The sequence below is a fragment of the Triturus cristatus genome, chromosome 2_2 (genome assembly GCF_964204655.1).
Source record: "Triturus cristatus chromosome 2_2, aTriCri1.1, whole genome shotgun sequence".
In the NCBI taxonomy this organism is placed as follows: domain Eukaryota; kingdom Metazoa; phylum Chordata; class Amphibia; order Caudata; family Salamandridae; genus Triturus; species Triturus cristatus.
Window position 1 is genome coordinate 1,210,049,156 of NC_140582.1, and position 22,788 is coordinate 1,210,071,943.

General features: G+C 43.9%; 1 protein-coding gene across 1 annotated transcript in view; it reads left to right on the forward strand.

Annotated features, from left to right (window-relative positions):
* The window catches only part of LOC146863411 (CD209 antigen-like protein C), a 114,882-nt gene that overhangs the window by 59,564 nt on the left and 32,530 nt on the right, over positions 1-22,788 (forward strand). The window contains exon 5 of the mRNA XM_085643367.1: positions 12,950-13,059. Coding sequence (XP_085499493.1) covers positions 12,950-13,059 — 110 coding nt within the window. The remainder of the gene's footprint in view (positions 1-12,949; positions 13,060-22,788) is intronic.

Consider the following 22,788-nt stretch of genomic DNA (forward strand, 5'->3'; position numbering starts at 1 on the left):
GCTATTAAACATAGTTAATGATTATTGGCTGCACCGCGCCAACGAGAAAGTACCCGCATGTTAGAGAACTCTGCGCATGTTTGGTTGGCCACAATACAATGTTAGGGGCCACGGCAGTGTCAGCACCACTTGAAATTTCCAGAACAAAAATGAAAGCAGGGAGCCCTGTGTGGTGCTGAACTAGGTGTCTAATAAGAACCCATTTAAAATTCTAAGAACAATACGTAACTTGCCAAGAACGCTTGCATGGAGTATCCGCTTGCAACTTGGGCTAAGTAACATATGGGCAGAACCTGCTGGAACTGATTGTTGTTCCACAGCTGTGTGAAGGCCAGGTATGGGGAACAGGTTCATCTTGGAAATATAAATGCACTACATGGCCTGAACCTTCACCAGAATACATTCTGCATTAATCAAAGCCTGGCCAGAAGAGCTATCTCGATTGGGTGGTGTTAACTTATATGCTTTCTCCGGCCAGCTTTAACACAGTCCAGTGTTTTTAATTTACAGCCAGACACATTGCCTGCAGACAGCTTGACAAATGTCTGGGAAAAACCTGTGGACCTCAACGTAAAACACATATTACCAACAGTTACTCCATAAAAGCATGCAATTGTCAGTAACTTCTTACCCACTAGTTACCTATGCCCACTGTGGAAGTGTGGATTTTCCTGATCAGTTATGTCCCCTATCTTGGACCCCAACGGTTCTATGTGCATGTCACAAGTACATGTATGTTCCCTCCAGTTCCAGTTTCCAAAACGCAAACATATGTGCGTCCACCGTCAACATGTTCTCTGTCAGATCCGCCATCAATGGGCTGGATATTCGATTCCGAAGTATGAAAGGCCACCGACTTTATATGGCTAAGTTACTCCATTTTTACAGTTCAGGCAAGTAGGCCCGATCCTGTCCTTAAAGCCTTCCCTGCTCTCTGTCTCTGACAGCTTCAGCTTGAGCTCGCATCTGTATCCATGAACTTTGTCCTACTCCCTGTGCAGCTAACGGTGCCTGCCTCGGCCAGTTTTGCCTGCCTGCCAAGAAGCTGTATTTCACCTTCGAATTATCTACTTTGCTCTTCGGCCGATGCATTCCTGTCCAGTGATTTAGGTAAACATTTCCTCTAAGCTCACAAGCAAAGGACTCGGCCTTTCCGTCCTCCTGCAAGTAATTCATAGCCCTGTTGCCATGGAAAGTTTTCTGCCCCTCGCATCTCATATAGACACTTAGACGCTTGTACACGCACACACAGTCAGTATAGAATAGATTCTGTCCGAGAGTCTTTTCTTGTGGATAACATAGTTCTCTAAACATAGGATGTTAGATATGATTTGGGATTAGGTTGACTTGACCCCCCAGACTTCTCGTCTCCACATGTAGAGCTAAATGTCAAGTCCCCTTCACCCCCTAGTTGCACGTCAATCACACGTCATGCTGTTGCGCGCGCATCTATGTTAAGTATTATCTTATAGATCCACCTATGCATGATAATCAGAGCCAATCATGTTTCTTTCTGCTCCTTATTACGCCTAGTTTCGATTACGTACCACTATGTCATCTCTCTTATCAATTGTTACGCCTTTTGCATTCATTTCATTGTAATGTATGAGCTATAAAAGTTACTTCTTGTCAATAAAGTATTGTACTTCACTTCCTGAACCCTCGGGGTGACGGAACCTGAAGGCCGCCACTCGAGTCGGCCATTTTGGAATAAAGCCCATTCAGAAAATCTCTTATACCACGGATTCTGCCTCTTGTTATTCTGAGCTATTTTACTTTATTTTAGATTCCGTATGAAATTCAGTCAAGGTAAAAAGGATATTTACCACATAATGGCGCCCGAATAGGGACACTTTCTCATCTCACGCGCCGGCGGTGCGTTGCAGGCCCGGTCTCCTGCCACAGCTGGACGGACCATAAACGCGTACCAGCAGGATTTCCTGTAAGCTCCCTCCGGTCAAGCGGGGGCGACTGAGGCTGCGATCAACCCAGACGAGGCGGTGAGAAGTGCGAAGTATCCCGACCAGAGCCTAGCTGAGAGAGCAAGATCCGAGGTATACAGAGGCCCACCAGGTTTTCGAAATCCCGATGTCCAGAGGGTCCGCTGTCCGCAGTCATCGAGTCCCGTTCATTCTCTGAGGCCTTCCGTTTCAAGGAGCTACTCGGTGAGTACCATCGCCGGGGAGGCGTGTTGACAGCACATAGGTTGTGCCGGTCAAGACGGATTTGGGTACACAAATCCGGTCTGCACTGTTTAGCAGTGTATATGTACTGTTTAGCAGTATATCAAGTATTCCGAAGTATTCAGTTATTGTCAAGAATTCAGCTTGGTGATTAGTCATGCAGACTGTCATCATCGTCGGTCATTTTTTTAAATGTTTAATGTTTAAATGTTTAAAGTGTTCAAATGTCTTGCATATTGTGGTATGAATGATTGTTCATTGTTCACCGTTCATTATTGTGTTTTCCGTATTAAGTGAATTCAAGAGTAAGTATCAGATCAGTTGTCGAGATGCCGCTCTTCTCGAAGTTAAGACAGATTACTACCAGAAAAGGGGTGCTCGAAGAAGCAGTTCCTATTCCTCCTAGGGACACCCCAGGGCATTTTATGTATCACAAGCATGGCTTAGATGCCATATTGTTTCTTGATCTATGGGTAGATTATACCAAGGGATTGCCGGAAAGTCAAAGGTGGCCCGCAGCGGGAACCTGGGATGCAGAGTGCATCATGAAAGTGGAGGAAGAGTTATGGAAAAGAAAAGTCAGACAGTCACAGAAAGACGCTGTTGAGTTATGGCGTAAAGAATCTCATAGACGTACAGAAAAAGCACGTAGACAGGAAGAGAGGAGTAAAGAGAGTTCAAAGGAAGTTCAAGAAAATATATTAATTGAGGAAGGTATCCGAGTAAAATCAGAACAAGTAGATAGACAAAGAAACGCTCTTATGAGTGGTATGTATCCCCTCCTAGCCGAAGGACTACCTAAGGCTGTTCCAGAGATGCCAAAAGACTTGCCACCCCCATTATTTCCAATTAAGGTACATCCAAAAGGGCATCCCAGAACCGCAGAAGATGTTTTTCTTTCCTCATATCTAGATGACGCAGCTCCCGAGTATGCTAACCCCACACCACATAGACCGTCTGGCGGAGGGGTTCAACGTCAGGATCAGGTATCTGTCCCCGTGCAACAGCAAGTCCCGACGCGAGCTCCGGCAAGCACGTCTGTTTCCGCATCTGTCCCCGCAGTCGATTCTACAGTGGTATCGACACCTATAGTTGCTGTGTCACGTTCGACGAATCCATTCACACCCGACGCCCCTGAAGGGGCCACGGGAGGTGCAAGCAATACTTTTACGCCACCTAGAATAAATAAACTTATTTTTCAAGAATCAGCGCATTCACGTACACCCAAATTCGTAAGTGAACGTACGCTTAAGGAACTCCTTATAGATTGTAGATATGACCCGGTGGTCGGTAAAGAGGACGAAATGGTCCTGGCATCATTACGTATCAGACGAGCTGCAGAGTATTTAGCGAGGTTACCAGGAATGACTACGCATCTAGATAACATATATCATTTTGTCCAAACAGGGCGAGACCCAGAATGTATTAACAGAGCTATGGAATTCCAGAAAGTAGAGATACAGGGGGAACTGTTACGTTTCCTCATAAACTGCGTGATCAGAAATCAAGACCGTCCGGGGGTAGACCCGAATACAATGCTTATTCTTACAAGATGGAGCCAGAATATATCAGAAGGGAGACACGATAAGAAAAACTGTATAATAGCCATGTGCCGAAAAATCCGTAGAGAAATAGAACGCATTCACGAAGAAAGATTGGAAACAGACGAGTTCGAGCAAGATGAAGTCTCCGAATCAGGGAATTCCGCAAGACAGTCAGAAACCATAGCATACGTAGGCAGAGGAAGATCCTGTGATAATACTAGATGCTTTTCTGATCCCATACACTCTGTATGTCCAAATAATAGCAGAACGTATCCGACGCCTGTAATAAATTTAAAGTCTCCTGAACATCTGTTCCAAGCCGCAGATAAACTACTACGAGAACGAAGGGGTTACCACCTCCTCGATTCCATGGATGAGCAAGAATTGGCCAGATCAGCCGTTCACTGGATTGACAGTCCTGAAAAATACGGTGATGAGACCGTAGCACACACGTTTTTTAACCTTAGTGCAGATGAACAACGTTTAGCTGGAATCTATATGATTCAGCAACTCCTTATATTATATAAAAGCCAACATGCTGACCCTGGTCCTTTACCTGATATATTAACGGAACTACTCACGAACAGATGGAGAGGTTCTAGTAACAAGTTGATTAAAGAAATATTAGTGTCACGTAAACAGTATGTCCTTTTTGTAAATCCGGATTCTTTCCCGCTGCCCCGCAGAGAAAGAACGCCGTATTATATGGATAGACAAAATCCCTTACGAGAAGTGCACCCAATAAAAGGCGAAGACAATGAGTTTCACCGTGTATTTGTATACACACCCATATCAAAAATTGAATTGTTAGAAATGAAGAAAATAGTACCAAGTCATGACAAAGACCCAGCGGGTTTCCACCGAGAAATTAAGGACATGTTGCTGATGGGAGAGTATACCTATCCTGATATTATGACGATATTAAAGGTGCTCTTACCTGCTGGTATTTATGAAAAACTGAAAGAAAAAGAGTGGGAAGTGGGAGACCAAAAGATAGATTGGACAGCATTAGAAACGGAAGAAAGGGCCCGAGCTGCAGGTTCAGGGCTCGGGGATAAAGTCAAAGCATTACCAGGTTTACTAGTACAAGTACTGCCACGTTTGTTAACTACGAAAAAGGAAGATTGGGGTGCAATCACGGCCTGTAAACAAAAGCATGATGAAGACACAAGTGACTATTATGCCCGATTTGAAAAATGTTTTGGAATAAATAGTGGTATAAAAACAAGTAGTGAGTCGTATCCACATTTATTTGTGACAAAATTAGTAGAAAATGCATTACCTCCAGTAAAGAATAGAATATTGAAATTCGAGAGTACCTGGCAAAGTAACACTCCGTCACAAATGCTACAAATGTTACAGTATCATCACAATAGAATTAGAGATGAACAAGAACACGAACAAAGACGTATGAAAGATACAAAAATGAAAATGCTAGTGTCTCAGACAGTACCGGCTGAAGGACATAAAAAGGGTATGACACAGTCCGATTCAGCAGGACCGGTAAAAGGGACATGCAATTATTGCAAAAAGCCAGGTCATTACGTACACGATTGTCCAGTTTTAAAACACAATATCGCCATAGGTAAAACACAAGAAAGATCACGGCCACTCAGACAAGATCAGAATGAACAAGGAGCTATGCCACATTCCCAGGCCATGCCAGCCGCACAACAGCCAATACAGTTTGTGCCAGCTGCACCACCGTTGCCTGTTACTGCCACACAAACCACCACACGACAAATGTATCAGACTGCACAGTATGAATATCCTGAGTATCAGCGTTACGCATGAACCAGCCTAGAGAGGGAAGTTGACTTACCGCTTATCGAGATTCCTGTAGATCAAGAAGGACCTTATGTACATAGTGAATTATTAGGTCAAGATAGAAAATTCTTACTCGATACAGGGGCAAGTCGTACAACTATAAAACGTAGTGAAGTTCCAGGGGCACCCCTCTCAGGCTCTCAAAATGTTTCCCTTGGTTTTTCAGGAAAACCTATTGTTAACGAAGTATCACAGCCTCTTCCACTTACGATAGGACCTTTGACACGAACTACAGATTTATTGCTTACTAAATCATGCCCAGAAAATTTGTTAGGAATTAAAACTCTGAAAGCCCTAGGAGCCATAATATGTTGTTCTCCGGGAGGAATAAGGTTGTTTTTACGTGATTTTAAAGGTCACTATGTGTCTAGAGACATGGATCCCCGACTACAGACTTTACCAGCACATCTATGGGCACAAGGCCCTACTGATGTTGGTTGCATGAACATTACACCATACCGAGTTACACTCAAGGCAGGAGTGGTATTACCACGAATGCGACAATACAAGTTACCGCAAGATGCTGTAGTGGCTTTGCTGAAAATCATTGATGAGTTAATTGCCCAAGGAGTAGTTGTAGAAACAGACTCCAATGTATGTAATTCACCGATAATTCCGATTCTTAAACGAACTGACCCTACTGCTCCGCCAGTATACCGATTGGTTATTGATTTGCGGGAACTAAACAAGTGCATTGTGCCACAATTTCCTGTGGTCCCCGATATATCATCATTATTGACAGCAATTGATTCCGAAGCAGCATTCTTTACTGTAATTGATCTCAAGAATGCCTTTTTTAGCGTCCCAATAGATCCGGAAAGCCAATATTTGTTCGGATTCAGTTTAAATGGGCGCAGCTTTAAATTCTCACGCGCTCCCCAAGGATTCACAGAAAGCCCCAGCATCTACAGCCAAGCACTGAAACGAGAACTTGACAGTATCCACATGCCAGTCAATACTGCACTGCTTCAATATGTCGATGATCTGCTGATCACCGCGAGAAGCGAACCTGAATGTGAAAAGGCTTCTCTGACAGTTTTACATTTTCTAGCCGACAAGGGGCACAAAGTGTCTCCCTCTAAGCTGCAATTCTGTGCCCAGCGAGTTATTTATCTTGGTCACTCGCTGTCCAAGGAGGGAAGGCAGCTTACACCAGATCGCATCCAGTTAATTGCTAACATGTCAATACCCCAGACACAAAAGGAGGTGCGGGCTTTCATAGGCCTCACTTCATATTGTAGGCAGTGGATCCCTCAGTACGCATTTCTAGCAAAACCACTCATTCAGTTAACCACACAGGAGGCAGCCACATCGACTGTTCTCCCTTGGACTCAGGAACATACACAAGCTTTTGAAAGCTTAAAGGAAGCTTTATGTCAAGCACCTGTTTTAGCAACACCATGTTATAGCAAACATTTTACACTCTTTGTCACAGAACGCGAAGGTACTGCTTTGTCAGTACTCACACAGGAACAAGCAGGATCACGCAAGCCATGTGCTTATTTTTCCAGTACATTAGATCCCGTAGCTCAGGCTTTGCCCGCATGCCTGAAATCAGTGGCAGCAACAGCTTTAGCAATCAGACAAAGCGATGCCATAGTGTTAGGACATCCATTGACAGTACAAGTACCACATGCAGTAGAAGTTCTTGTGAACCGAACACAAACACAACACTTGACCATAGCAAGACTTACCGGTTATGAACTGACATTGTTTCAGCCACACATAGAGATCCGACGGTGTAATACATTGAATCCTGCTACACTATTACCTGTAATTGGAACAGACCCACTAGCTCATGATTGTGTTGAAATTATTGAAATAAAGACGAAACCTAGACAAGACTTGACAGACGTTCCATTGTTAGATCCAGACCTGACGTTGTATGTAGATGGATCGTGCATGAGAGCAAGTACAGGAGACTTAGTGGCCGCGTATGCAGTCACAACAGACACTGAAGTTATTGAGACAAATTGTATAGATACTTTGTCAGCCCAAGCAGCAGAACTTATTGCTCTAACACAAGCCTGTATTCAAGCCACAAATAAGAAAGTTAATGTATACACTGACTCACGTTATGCATTCGGAGTTGTACACGACTTCGGCGTGCTGTGGCGAGAGAGAGGTTATTTAACCTCCCATGGTGCCCACATTCAGCACGGAACCCTCATTCATGCCTTGTTAGACGCAATACATCTACCAACTGCCATATCGATTATGAAATGTAAAGCACACACGAAGGTTACTGATATCATTTCTCAAGGCAATGATTTAGCTGACAGAACAGCTAAACAGACTGCTCAGAATCGCACATTAGACATGACAAAGCCAATAGTTCAGACACCAACACAGTGTATGACAATTAAGGATCCCGCACTTGACGTAATTGACGTACAGACACATGCTACTGCAGAGGAATTAAAGAAATGGACTGAACTAGGAGGGATCCAGACAGATCAGGGATGGATGACGAAGGAGAAATCTGTATGGTTTCTTCCTGACTCTATGGTCCAGGCCATTATAGCTACAATTCACAGCCCAGCGCATTTAGGAGAGAAAGCTATGCTAGATAGCATTCAACACATTTGGTTCAACAAACATTTACGAGCAGCAGCTAAACAAAAAGTCCGTACCTGTATGATATGTTGTCAGTTCAACCCAGGAAAAAGTGTTCCCGTAGAACAGGGTGGATTCCAGACTCCTGATCATCCTTTTGAAGTGCTCCAAATGGATTATATCCAGATGGAACGATGTCGAGGATTCAAATATGTTCTGGTAGTTGTCTGCGCTCTCTCCCGATGGACTGAGGCGTACCCAGTATCAGATTACACGGCCCCGACTACTGCCAAACAGTTAGTTCGAGAATTCTTCCCGCGGTACGGTTTACCACGTGTTGTATATTCAGATAACGGCCAGCCTTTCTCATCCGAATTAATGAAACATGTCTCACTTTTGTTGGGATATCAGTGGAAATTCCACTGTGTCCGACACCCCGAGGCAGCAGGTCTCGTGGAACGACATAATCAAATTTTGAAAATCAGATTGTCTAAAATATGTAAGGAGAAAGGTGTTGACTGGATAGTAGCATTACCAGTTGCACTATTTTACATAAGAATGGTAGCACACTCTCGAACAGGGCTATCCCCGTATGAGGTGATCTTCGGAAGACCACCAAATATGTGGGGGACGCCTATACCACGTAAAATAACTGATGTTAATTGTAATATGCTGACAGATTACTTGGCTTCCTTGATGTCTGCACTACAATCTTGTCGTTCACAGGTAACTGCAGCTTTTCCTGACAACACTGAGGTGAAACCCCATGACGTTGCTCCGGGGGATCTGGTGTTTGTGAGAAATTTTGATCGAAAGACCCAGTTGGAGCCCAGGTGGAAAGCACCGAAGCTAGTCCTGCTGACCACAAGAACAGCCGTGAAAGTTGAGGGCCGCAAGGGCTGGATACATTCCAGCCACATTAAGAAATTTCATGGACTATCCTCGGATATAGACACTGTGCCCTGCACTCCCTCACAGACTGATTCAAAACTTCCTTTTGTTGAACAGAATGACTCTCAGTGCTATAAATTAAAGCTTAGGCCCAAATAGTCGAACAATTTGATTGTTTAAGTCCTCTCCAAGGTGAAGCGGTTGAATTGTCTCCGATATGTATCCCTTGGACCTGAGTAGAGAAAATACCCGAGAAATGTTGAAACGACAGGCGTATTGTAAATCACTGCGTAGCTACTGTATGAGGACATTATTAATTTTGTTTTTATTGAGTGTTTTAGTAATTATTACGAGTGTGATTTTGCACATATATCATCCTATTTCTAGACATGTTTATAATGTTGCTGCTGAACATTCTTTTAGTGACCTACCGCCACATGAATTATCTTATAGACTTGCGCTGCGCAATTACACTTTCATTAGTATGTTACATCATTCCCATCAGACTAGTAATGCCACCAATTGTTGGGTGTGTGGCCGACTCCCTCCCTATCAGAATAACAAAGGAGTTCTGCCTTTCTTTCCACATCCGTTCACACACAATGGCTCCTGTGGAGCATGGTTTAGTTTACTAAATTCCATAGACCCAGACACAGCAGTTTATCAACAACATTGGATATGGGGAAATCTGAATCTAGTTTTATTCAAAGTCTGTCATCCTAATAAGGAGGGTCGCCCCAGTAGAACAGGAACTGATCTAGAAAATGAAGTGTATAAATTAGGTAATTTTACACCTAATCTTATGATTCTGAATGTCAAATCCGAAGTTGAACTAATTCTGCCCACTATGTCAGTATTTTCAGTTAAGGGTGAATTATGTGTAAGAAAAGTTGGTTCCATACATATGGGCCATAGCCAATGCGTTACTACAGTAGAATATAGTGATCAAGGTAAATCTTCATTTAGAGCTTCTCGCCATTCTTACTTTATATGTGGTCAGACGGCATATATGCGTCTGCCTCTAGATTGGGATGGTACCTGTTACATAGCATTCCTTCTGCCACCTGTTTTCCTAGCTCCACCTGATTATTATCGGAATGTTCATTTAGTACACAATAGAGAGCGAAGAGATCTCCCAGTTGTCGATTATACTGAGACGGCATGGGACAAGTATGTAGATTTCAATAAAGGCATCTTTCCTTATATAGGTACAATATCAAATAGTAAGCTGATACGTAAACTAACCAAGACTCTCGAAGCTGTAGTAAACGAGACTATAGCCGCCCTAGGCAATCTGACAGAGGAACAATCAGTAATGAGAATTGTTGTTCTCCAGAATCGTCTTGTCCTTGACGTCATCCTGGCCGATAGGGGCGGAGCTTGCAGGGTCATCGGATCCAGCTGCTGCATATTCATACCAGAAAATTCGCCATCTGTATATAAAGCTATAACACGCCTTCATAAGATTGTGAGCCAGATACACGAAAATCCAGGCACTTGGACGTGGTCCGGGTGGTTTTGGAGTGTGATATCAGCCTGGGGATGGAGAGTTCTATCCTTCCTAGGTATTGGCCTTCTTATGCTCTTCAGTTGTTGTTTATGCCTGCAATGTGGACCAGCGATTTGTGGTCTGTGTGCCACATCATGCATTCCATATCAAGGTTCTCGTTCAAAATGCCGGAAGAAGAAGGAAGAAGAAATGATGCTCCATGAGCAAATCGATGGAATGATGAAGATTGATATCTCTTGAAGGGCAAGTAGGGGACAAGGAGGGAATGTGGAAGTGTGGATTTTCCTGATCAGTTATGTCCCCTATCTTGGACCCCAACGGTTCTATGTGCATGTCACAAGTACATGTATGTTCCCTCCAGTTCCAGTTTCCAAAACGCAAACATATGTGCGTCCACCGTCAACATGTTCTCTGTCAGATCCGCCATCAATGGGCTGGATATTCGATTCCGAAGTATGAAAGGCCACCGACTTTATATGGCTAAGTTACTCCATTTTTACAGTTCAGGCAAGTAGGCCCGATCCTGTCCTTAAAGCCTTCCCTGCTCTCTGTCTCTGACAGCTTCAGCTTGAGCTCGCATCTGTATCCATGAACTTTGTCCTACTCCCTGTGCAGCTAACGGTGCCTGCCTCGGCCAGTTTTGCCTGCCTGCCAAGAAGCTGTATTTCACCTTCGAATTATCTACTTTGCTCTTCGGCCGATGCATTCCTGTCCAGTGATTTAGGTAAACATTTCCTCTAAGCTCACAAGCAAAGGACTCGGCCTTTCCGTCCTCCTGCAAGTAATTCATAGCCCTGTTGCCATGGAAAGTTTTCTGCCCCTCGCATCTCATATAGACACTTAGACGCTTGTACACGCACACACAGTCAGTATAGAATAGATTCTGTCCGAGAGTCTTTTCTTGTGGATAACATAGTTCTCTAAACATAGGATGTTAGATATGATTTGGGATTAGGTTGACTTGACCCCCCAGACTTCTCGTCTCCACATGTAGAGCTAAATGTCAAGTCCCCTTCACCCCCTAGTTGCACGTCAATCACACGTCATGCTGTTGCGCGCGCATCTATGTTAAGTATTATCTTATAGATCCACCTATGCATGATAATCAGAGCCAATCATGTTTCTTTCTGCTCCTTATTACGCCTAGTTTCGATTACGTACCACTATGTCATCTCTCTTATCAATTGTTACGCCTTTTGCATTCATTTCATTGTAATGTATGAGCTATAAAAGTTACTTCTTGTCAATAAAGTATTGTACTTCACTTCCTGAACCCTCGGGGTGACGGAACCTGAAGGCCGCCACTCGAGTCGGCCATTTTGGAATAAAGCCCATTCAGAAAATCTCTTATACCACGGATTCTGCCTCTTGTTATTCTGAGCTATTTTACTTTATTTTAGATTCCGTATGAAATTCAGTCAAGGTAAAAAGGATATTTACCACACCACAGTAGGGGTAATCACAGAAGGGAAGAAATATTGGGCTGTTTTCCAGGCCACCATTGTGGGGCCATAGGTGTTTCTAGGTCTGGCTGGACTGCGCAGCCATCTGCAAAACATATTGTTACCAGTTCTTTTGAATATACATAGGCTGCCAGAGCACTGCTTCTATGCCCTGCTTTCTTCTGTGCTAATTATAGCACTCCGACTTGAGAGCTTCAGGAGGTGCTATAAATGCGAGACTTCCCTTTTTAGTGCGGTGATGCGGACCATCACACTGAAATGTGTTAGTCTAACGCTTGATGTGTTGTACTTGGCAGGGCTGAGAGTGGACATTGACAACACCTAGAGGGGTATCACTTTCTCACCGCTACCTAATGCCTATTTGGTGTCACATTCCACCTTCCAGGGAGAAGTTACATTGGAATAAATGAAAGACTATTTATATATTGGAAAAGTAGACTCAATCATAATGCTGTTTGTCACATTCAGTTCTTCATCCCTTGTAGGTATCTACACTGAAAGCAATCCTTCCCGATTTTGCGCGATTATAACATTTGTTCATGCAAAACATTAAAATATAATTTGTAGATGCCTGTGTTTTCATCACTTATTAAAATGTCCTCTATTTTTAATGCTTTGGCAAATTAAAACCAGACCTATTGACGTTGCCAAAGCTTGTTTTTATTTGTGGGAAATTAGAAACTGGCCCATGTGTATCTGTATGAGCAATGTTCTTTGCGGATCAGAAGTGCATGTTTATGTATTTACAAATTGTTTGTTAAAACAATTATGTGTGTATTATGGAACAAATAACTTTAAGGAATCTTTAAAAAAATCAAAGCCAAGGCAGGTCCAGTATACTATCACATTGCACTTTATAAATTGAAGAAATTCTGTATAAAATTAGTTCCATGCATGTTTATGTTGATTTAATACATGATCAGTTGTAAGGAATACCTTCACCAATATGAGCAGTACTTGAATCTTTTATTGTAGTTGTACCTGGAGTCCACAAGAGGATTCGACTATTACTGGATTGGTCTTACAAAGGACAAACCGGGGGGACACTGGTATTATGTTGATGGATCAGAATACAAAGAACCACAGTAGGTATTTTTGATTCTTGCTTATTACTCCTATAAGGTGCTCTAATTAACATACTAAACATGCTTTTAATGTGTACTTTATTTTACGGTGGTTGATAGTGCATAGATTCAGCTGCAAGGAGGTGTCACCCTGTGACTTGCTTTAATGAGAATATGTTAAGTAGGTCTTGCCTACATGCTTCTTTAAGCTGGTCAAAGAACCATTGTGTACAATACAAATACTTAGAGCCGTCTTAGGGTCAGCCAATAGCTTGCCATTAGTTGGTTTTCTTGTCAATCTCATTTGCTCGCGTCAGATCCATTAGCTTTCCTTCCTTTTTTATGTGTCCCTTCCCTGGTGCCTAGCTTCTTTTCCATCCTTGTAATGTATGACTTGTATTGCAAAGGCAGCATTGCTGGTGCTCAGTAAGGAGTAGGCTGCTGCAGCCAGTGTATTTGAGGCAGAAGGTCTAATTAGAGTGACTGAAAAGATGTCTCTTCTGGAGGTCCATAAATATGCACCCTGGGCTGCTGTAGTACACCAAATGGCTGAAGCAAATTTCTCAGTTCCTTGCCAAATGGAAAGTATATAGAAAGCATTTTCCTTTAAAGTATCTAAAGGTATGAGTTTGCTTTCCTTCCAGTATTTTGATTTTTTAAACACTTTTTTAAAGCAAGGTTTTAGTAGCAAATATTGGTAAAACCAATAGCCTTCCACTCTCATTATGAAAACAAGACCTATTGTCTATACCACCACTTGTTTTAATGTGTAAAGTGCACCATGACCTAATAACTTCTTGGTGCTGCTGTGCTTAACCTAACGTATGTATGCTGCCTCCGCCTCTACAGTGCTTATATCATGCACTTGCTCTCAGGTAGTGATTTTGAGAAAAAAGGGGTACTGCAGCCTGCATTGGGAAAGTGACGATTGCAGCTTTTTAAAGACATGAAAATGTGAATACCACTGCTTCTTTAAAATCAGTGAGACCTATTGACTTTGTCCATCCTTCTTTATTCGCCTCTCCTGTCCTTTTCTTTTTATATTTGTTTTGTCATTTTCTTTTTACTGTTCCGTTGTAGGCTTAGAGCCTGATATCCCATTTGATGGGCAGGTACTCTGATATCCTTTCCACCTTACTATAAGTGCAATATATCCTAATAGGGCGGACAGGATATCCGCCGGGTTTGTGATGGAATGTGCATCTGCCAAACTCTGAATCAGTACATTAATTACAAGATCTTCCTTCCTGTTGTAAAGTGGGCTATTAGTAGTGGCAAGTGTATGTTTACCACTGGCATTAAGTACACTAACACTGTATAGGATCCAGGAAAGGTCTCAATAAATTAGCCCCTTGTTCAACCCTTGTCAGTTGTAACCGATCAGTCAGGCCTAACTTAGGATACAGGTGTGTAAAGCATTTAAAAACACCAATACATCAAATAAGTGAGACACAACACACCATACAAATCCCATGCAAATTTGTAAAAATAGGAAATATTTATATGAACAAATAGACACCAAAACAACAAAAATCAAATGTAGGCTGGATTTTGGCTTACAGACCAGAAAGTGTTTATCAGTACCACTCTGACAAGTCTTTGAATGATATTTTATTCTTCTCTTAGCAATAATTATACATGCATAAAATATTGCAATGTTAGCCTATAGGCCAAGTATCTGCAATGGAGAAAAAAATAAAATGAGCAGATTTCCCTCCTCAAGGTTTATAATTTTTTTTTTATAAGGATCCTGCTTATATTTACATGATCTGGGGGTTACCTAGTATATACAAATAATGTAGATTGTCACTTTCAAAGTGCCCATAGCACCAAAGTGGAGTTTGCAGTGAATTTACTTCTAAAGACAGGGCTGAAGAGCACGGCTGCTTTTAAAATGACCTCAGGCACTCAGCAGGGCACACAGGCAAGTGCAAAGAAAGCAATAGGCCTCTAAACTTACATGCCCTATTATATACTAGGGTCTTATAAGTAGTTAAAAAAACCCTGCACTATTACCTACTATAGGATAGGTCATGCCAATTGTACGTGTACCCTAATACATAGTGTACCCTATACATGTTTTGTGTTTAAACATAGCACTGGCCTGGGCCTGCTAGCAGAGCCCAGGGCACAGTCAGAGTCAGTTACCACCAGTATCCCTCAGCAAAAGAATTGGGGGTGAACAGGCCAAAAGGATGACTTGCTAACACTTCCTGTATTAGAAGCTCATTAATATCTATTGACAGGTTTTATTTTCCTTTTAACATTTGTTTTTGGAATGGAATAGAATGAGTTTTTTGTAAAGCGTATGGCTACTCGGGGGCATCCCAGCGCTGAGCGGAAAATCAGAAGGAGCAAGCCAGAAAATTTAGGGAAAAGCCAGGTCTTCAAATGCTTCTTAGAAATAGAATGGGTGGGCTCACTATGGAGATGAAGCGGTGGAGCATTCCAAAGTTTGGAGGCATTGTATGAAAAGAGCCTACCTCCGCTTCTGGCTCTCTTGATTCTGGACACTTTTGCCAGGTGAAGCGTGTCGGAGCGAAGGCTTCTGGAGGCTTTATATGGACGGATCAGAGCTTTAATAATAGGAGGTCCGTTCCCTTCCAGAGACTTATGGGCCACATAAGTCATTTGTTATGTCATAATTCAAGATATAGTAGCTATCTTTCATATCATTGGGTTATAGTTAAACATCAATAGTTTTGTGCAATTCTACAGAGAGGAAAATTAATAGTTTATAAATATAAATCACGCTTTTCCTACATGTTGGACTTGGCACTCTCTGCAGGGTCACTCCCAAACTTTATGCTTTCATACCTCCTATTTTTGCTAAATTTGTTTTGTTGGCCTTAGAGCTCTGTGCACCTTACCTTTGCTAACCAGTGCTAATCCCAATCACTTACTCTCTGGGGCCGGATTGACACGCATCCTTAGCGGCTGACATCCTGACATCCTCACTGCTGGGGCCCTGACGCTGTGAGTTCTCCCCCGCCGCCGTTGCTCCTAACCTCGCACGGCCGCTGTGGTGGGAGACTACAGCTCCCAGTCTGCATAGCGGCGGCCTGCACCGCCCACTTACCGCCTGAGCGCGCCCGGAGGCGCATATACACCAGCTGCTTCCTCGGTGGAGCGGGGGTCCCAATCACTTACTCTCTGGGGCCGGATTGACACGCATCCTTAGCGGCTGACATCCTGACATCCTCACTGCTGGGGCCCTGACGCTGTGAGTTCTCCCCCGCCGCCGTTGCTCCTAACCTCGCACGGCCACTGTGGGGGGAGACTACAGCTCCCAGTCTGCATAGTGGCGGCCTGCACCGCCCACTTACCGCCTGAGCGCGCCCGGAGGCGCATATACACCAGCTGCTTCCTCGGTGGAGCGGGGGTCCCAATCACTTACTCTCTGGGGCCGGATTGACACGCATCCTTAGCGGCTGACATCTTGACATCCTCACTGCTGGGGCCCTGACGCTGTGGGTTCTCCCCCACCGCCGTTGCTCCTAACCTCGCACGGCCGCTGTGGGGGGAGACTACAGCTCCCAGTCTGCATAGCGGCGACCTGCACCGCCCACTTACCGCCTGAGCGTGCCCGGAGGCGCATATACACCAGCTGCTTCCTCCGCGTCGCGGACGCGCGCGGGCGGTGCCGGGCGAAGACCAGGCAAAGGGCGGGCAGTCTGTGGCAGTCGTGGGCAGGAGGAGGCAGGGCTGGGCCAGCCCTCTGATAACGCGCAATGGGTAAGCGTAAACATAATGTAACTACAGACCAGGGAGCCAAATAGGCCAAGGTGCCAAGACAGTCCGAGTCCATCATCTCGTATCTTTCCTCAGCGGTGGGAGTGCTTACTAAGGAAATCGCTAATGCTGAATTAGAGCTGGGATTACCATCTACCCCTTCGTTATCGCTTGCACATGCTACTGATGCTGCCCCACTTACCTCAACTGAACCGGAGGGGGCTATTGTACAGGCCAATCCAACCGCGATATGTACCCCAACCACTGTGCCCTTCCTACCTGACGATACCCAGGTTTCAACCTCGCATGAGAACACACAGCCACGACCTCATGTCCTTAAGAAAGTCCAAAAAAGGAGAAGGAACGTGGAGAGTAACCCAACTACAGCCCGAGTGCGGGAGGCCACACTCGGAGACCAGTTAGAGACATTGTTTATAGCTCGTATCGAGCCTTTACTGTTGGGTATCGCGAAGGACATCGTTGAGACCTTGAATACTTGCCTTGCTGGTTTATTGACAAAATGTTCCATTATTGATAAACTAGCTAAAGACTTCTCCACAATTTCCCTTCAATTGGCAGGGGGAAGTGTGTTACGGGACATAAGGTCTTGCAATACTAGAGAAATATCTGACCCTAGTCCACCTAGTTGTGGGAGGGTTTCAGATATGGAGGGGGAACGAAACCCAATGAACAACAGTACTGACCTAAGTTCAGCGTCAGTAGGGACCAAGCGAAGACCTCAAATGAGGGGTGCTAATCCTAGAGGGATTGTTACAGTTAGGGGGCTAAAGGGTTGTAACTTAAACATCGATTTGCCCCCGGAGGCAGCCCCCTTAGTTTCAGTCTTTATTGGCGTACCACCACTGGCTGAAGGAATGGGTGAATCGGTCCCTGCTTTAATTACTAAGGAAAGGTCATGGTGTGCGGATGCAAGCTGCGGTGGGTCAGAAATTGCTAACAATGTGATATTTGCTAGTAGGGTAGGGTGGATTGGGAAAAGAACTAAGAAAGTACAGGGCGATTGTGTTATTGTTAACTTTGACCGCCCAGACCTGGCTGATAGATTATTTTGGGATGGGTCGGATATCTTAGGGACCGAGTGTTTGAGACCTATCCCTCTGGGTTATTTCTACCCTCCCCCACCGCCACCTTTTGGCTCCCGGGACAACTACTTAGGGCAAGCTAGGGGGTGTACGAGTTATATAGCGGGCAGGCCAGATTCAGCATTATTGATACAATATACCCCGGTGAGGGACCCTGGTACTCGGCCAGTTCTGACCAGACACCCTATGTATAGAGTACAGGAAGTGGAGGGACTGGCCTTGAACAACAGATTTGCCCCACTTTCGGACATTGAGGAAATTGATTGACAGCCAGTCCCCGTACAAGTCATTAGCCCTAGAACCCCTAGTCTTGGTGGGCCTGAAGTATGCAAATTGATTAGCTGGAACATCGCAGGGGCAAGATCTAAGAGGGGAGACGCAGTCTGGACAAATTTTATCAGTGCCCATGACATCATAGCGTGCCAGGAAACCTGGGATACTTCTCCTGATTTTTGGTTAGATGGCTTTATTACCTTTTCTATTCCAGCGGTCCCTAGTAAGTTTGGTAGGGCGAAGGGAGGTCTTATGTCCCTTTTTTCTTTGAATTTGAAAGGTACATTTAGGCAGGTCCAAAGTGGTTCATTAAACCTTTTAATTGTGGAATGGTCCGTCTCAGTGAACCGCAATGTCCTTATTATTAATTTTTATAATTCTTGGGCTAGAGAAACGGAAACAGGTCCCTTAGATTGCCTGGACACTTTCCTTTCTATGTTTAGTCAAAAGAATCACACGAATTATGAGTTGGTTTTATTAGGTGATTTTAACGTTCACCCATGTAGCGATTTGTGTGTGGCAGCAGACCAGGAGAATATGATGGCCCCACAGATCCCCCACTTTGAGCACTCCAAGGGGGGTGAAGCCCTTGAGGAGTTACTCGCTAATCACAATCTGTATGAAGCTTGCACTTCGGAGAAAGACGCAAGAATTGTCACTTTTAAAGGATCAATCCCTGGTTCTATACTTGATTATATTTTTTTGAGCGCATTCTTTTTATCTAGAGTAGTGTCTTATGGGGCAATAGTATCAACCCACAGTGACCACAACCCTGTTTTGCTTGTAGTTATATGGGGTGAACGGTTGGGCGTCAAGTCCCACCTCAGTATTCCGGGACCAGCCCTTTGCCCTATAGATCAAGGGAGAAGGCTTAAATGGACGAATGTGGTGCCCGAAAACTTTATGCTGGATCTACTCCCTAAAATAGAGGGGCTTTTGGAGATTTGTCAGGAGGAGGGTGCCCCAGCACATGAAGTTATGGGGGCATTTGAAGGTATCTGTGCACAAGTTTCCGATGCCCTAATTACTAAACGCACCTGGGGGTTGGAAAAACAGCATAGGTGGTTTGATGTTAAGTGCTCTAAAGCCCATAGGGCGCTAATGACGGCTCTGAAGAGATAACCGAGAGTTAGGACTGAGATCACTAAAGCAAGAAAGGTATATAAGGCTACCATTACGGGGAGAAAGCAAGCTATAAAGCAGATGGCGTGGGAGAAACTAATGTCAAATGATGTCTTGCGCGATAGCTCTCAGTTCTGGGCCACGGTGAATCAATCCTTTTTTTCAGAGGTGGATAATAAAACAATAGATTGTGTTACCCTGGACGAAAAATGGCTTAACCACTTCAGAAGAGTTTATGGCGTTAGCGAATTGGGCACCACCGATAATGGGTGGGAGCCCTTAAAGTGTGCTCCATTAGTTTTCACTTCAGTGGAGGTGGAGAGAGCAATTTTGGAGACGTCCAAAAATAAAGCCCCTGGGCCGGATGGAGTTCCGGGCGACTTTTATATGCATTCCCCAAAACTTTGGGCAGGGGTCCTGAGCCATGTTTTTACAGCTGCTAACAGTAACATCTTTCCTAGCAGCTGGGTCACATCAGTGATCGTGCCAATTTTTAAGAAGGGCCAGCGCGATGACCCGGGGTGTTATAGGCCTATCTCCCTCCTAGACTCTGCTATTAAGATCTTAGGCAGAGTCTTACTCTATCAACTTAGAGGTAACATCGAGAGGAGGGGAGGTCTTTCAAATGTACAATATGGCTTCAGGGAAAAGAGGGGCACCGTGGACCAGTGCTTAAACCTCCACATGTTAATATCTAAATACACAGTTGCAAAGGAGGGGTCCTTGTTCTTGGCGTTCATGGACCTCTCCTCGGCATTTGACTTAGTGAATAGGTCAAAACTGTGGGCTGCCCTATTAGAACTAGGGGTTGATAAGTCGCTTGTGAATTTCATGGCATCACTCCATCAAGAACTTTTTGCAAAAGTAAGGGTTACAAATGAGGGAAGATGTACTAGCCTTTTCAAATCGGAGAGAGCAGTGCGGCAGGGCTGCATCTTGGCTCCCCTCCTTTTCACCATCTATATAAACGGCCTGGGTAAACATCTCGAGGCCGTGGAGGGGGACGTGCCGCGTGTAGGAGAGATAAGAATACCTGCTCTCCTATACGCGGACGATGCAGTCCTGTTAGCCCGTACCGGGATGGCACTCCAGCGTTTGTTGGACTCATTTGGGGTGTTTATGGACCAGCTGGACCTGAAAATTAATGCCAACAAGTCCCACACTATGGTGGCGACTCGCCTCTGTAGTAAGGGCAAAAATATCTCCTTTTTTTGTAAGGGTGAGGTAGTGTCCAGGGTTGCTTCTTTTCCCTACCTGGGGGTGACTTTCGATGTGAGGGGTACCTGGGGTCATCAGATCAAGATAAAGAATCTCTCAATGGCGAGAGCCACATCAGCCCTTTTGGGTTTTGCAAATAGGCTGGGGGCAAGGCCTATGGAGGCCATTTTAAAAATATATAACGCTAAGTGTATCTCCATAGCTACATATGGTTCGTCATAATGGGGGTATGTCACCCAGGAAACCTTGCAACAAGTGGAAAATAGGTTTTTAAGACACCTTCTCTCTGTTCCTCAGTCTACTCCTACCTTCTCGATTCACGGGGAAGTGGGTCTAGACTACGTAACAGATAAGCTTAGACTGGCTCCCTTATTATGCTGGCTGAAGACATGGTTAAATAATGAACTATCCCTTAACCATGCCATTTTGCAGGATGTTATGTCTCTCGATCACATGAATAAAATCCCGTGGTTGGAGTACGTGAGACACAACTTTGCTCAGTTAGGACGCCCCAATCTATTTAATTTACCTTCTTCTATTAGGAAGGAGGATATTAATTGGGTTAAAATACATTTTATGGGAAAGGCGAGACTGGCTCGTGAGGAACATGAACTGACAAAAACATCAGTCAGATCTCATTATATGTTGTTATCTTCTCTGTCCCTAGAGCCTTACCTTACCTTTGTAACAAAGCCCTTTCATAGATATTTGTTAATTAAATTTAGATTTAATTTAATCCCATATACCCTAGGCTGCTACCAGTCTTGGAGTAAACCAGAAAGGGGCCCGCCATGTAAATGTGATGATTTCTCTATCCAGGACACCATGCATTTTATGATGTTTTGCAGTTTTTATAGGGTTGCTAGGAACAAATATCTGTTACCCATTTTAAAAGAAGCTGGGTTTGTTCAAGTTAGGCCAGCTTTAGTTTATTTGCAGTCTCTTGGCAGTATTCCCATTATATTTTCTGTGGCTAGTTTTTTGGTAGCAGCATACAGAATTAAAAAAAGATCTTTGCCCACTATGGAAATTGTATGAACTATGAACTGGGAAAATTGTGAAGTGGGACCATATAAGTTTGTTTTGTCTTGCACTCCCTATTTGTATTTTTGTATTTGTATCCTTATATATGATGATTGTGCTTTGACGTGTTAAATCATGAGCTATGTATTTTTAAATTGTATATATTGATGTTTTATGGCTTTTATGATTTTAAAAATCGAATAAAGTGTATTTTGACTGACTGACAGTGCTAAAATGCGTTTGCTCTACCCTTTAAACATGGGAAATTGTCTGACAGGTAAATTGTATATTTAATTCGCATATAAGTCCCTTGTAGAGTTGTGTACCCTATACCCATGGCCTATAAATTAGGTGCCTCTAGTGGGCCTGTAGCACATATTGTGCCACCCACTTAGGTAGCCCCTTAAAACATGTCCCAAGTATGCCATTGCAGCTTGAATGCAGTTTTAAACTGCCAATTCAACATGGCAAGATAGCCCCCTTGCCAAGCCTTAAACTCCCTTTTTATTGCATATAAGTAACTCCTAAGGTAGGCCCTAGGTGCATTGAAAGGAGAAGATTGGGCATATACTTTCAAGTTTTACCTGCCCTGGTAGTAAAAAACCCCAACATTTGTTTTTACAACTATGAAGCCTACCTGTCCCATAGGATAACATTGGGTTGCCTTATCTCATTTAATACGTGCTAACCTTTGATTGGGACTAGGTAAGCATTTCATGTTTGGTATCTAGGAAAATGTAATGAAAAGTCATCTTTAATGGTAAAACCAGATTTTAATTACAATTTAGGAAATGCAACTTTTAGAAAGTTGGCATTTTTCCTACCCTTAGCCTTCCAGTGTCCGTCTTAGTTTCCGTATCTGGGTGTGTATCTACCAGTTATACTTTGTGAATTCTTCACAGACACTCACACAATAGAAGGAGTATGTGAATCGGCCATTGCTGACAGGATGTGGGGATTGCCGAGCTGGGCATAGCCTCACTTGCAACTGAATAGTCTGTGTTCTGCCTTCACACATAGGGCTTGTCACCACTGCATTGTTTTTGCAGCCAGCTTGGTGCCAGGGCACGGAAGTCAGGAAAGTCCAAACATTTCAAAGAGAAACCTCTAGAATTGTCTCCCAACTTCAAAGAAGGCACCAAGTATAAAAATAGGGCCCTCAGATCCATTCTTCAGTTCACTCTCTGGAGCTGTGAAAGGATTTTCAGAGGACTGGCTGCTGCTGTGGCCTGCTGGGTACTTCACAAAACTTCTTTGCTGCTCCTGGAAGGACTGTTTT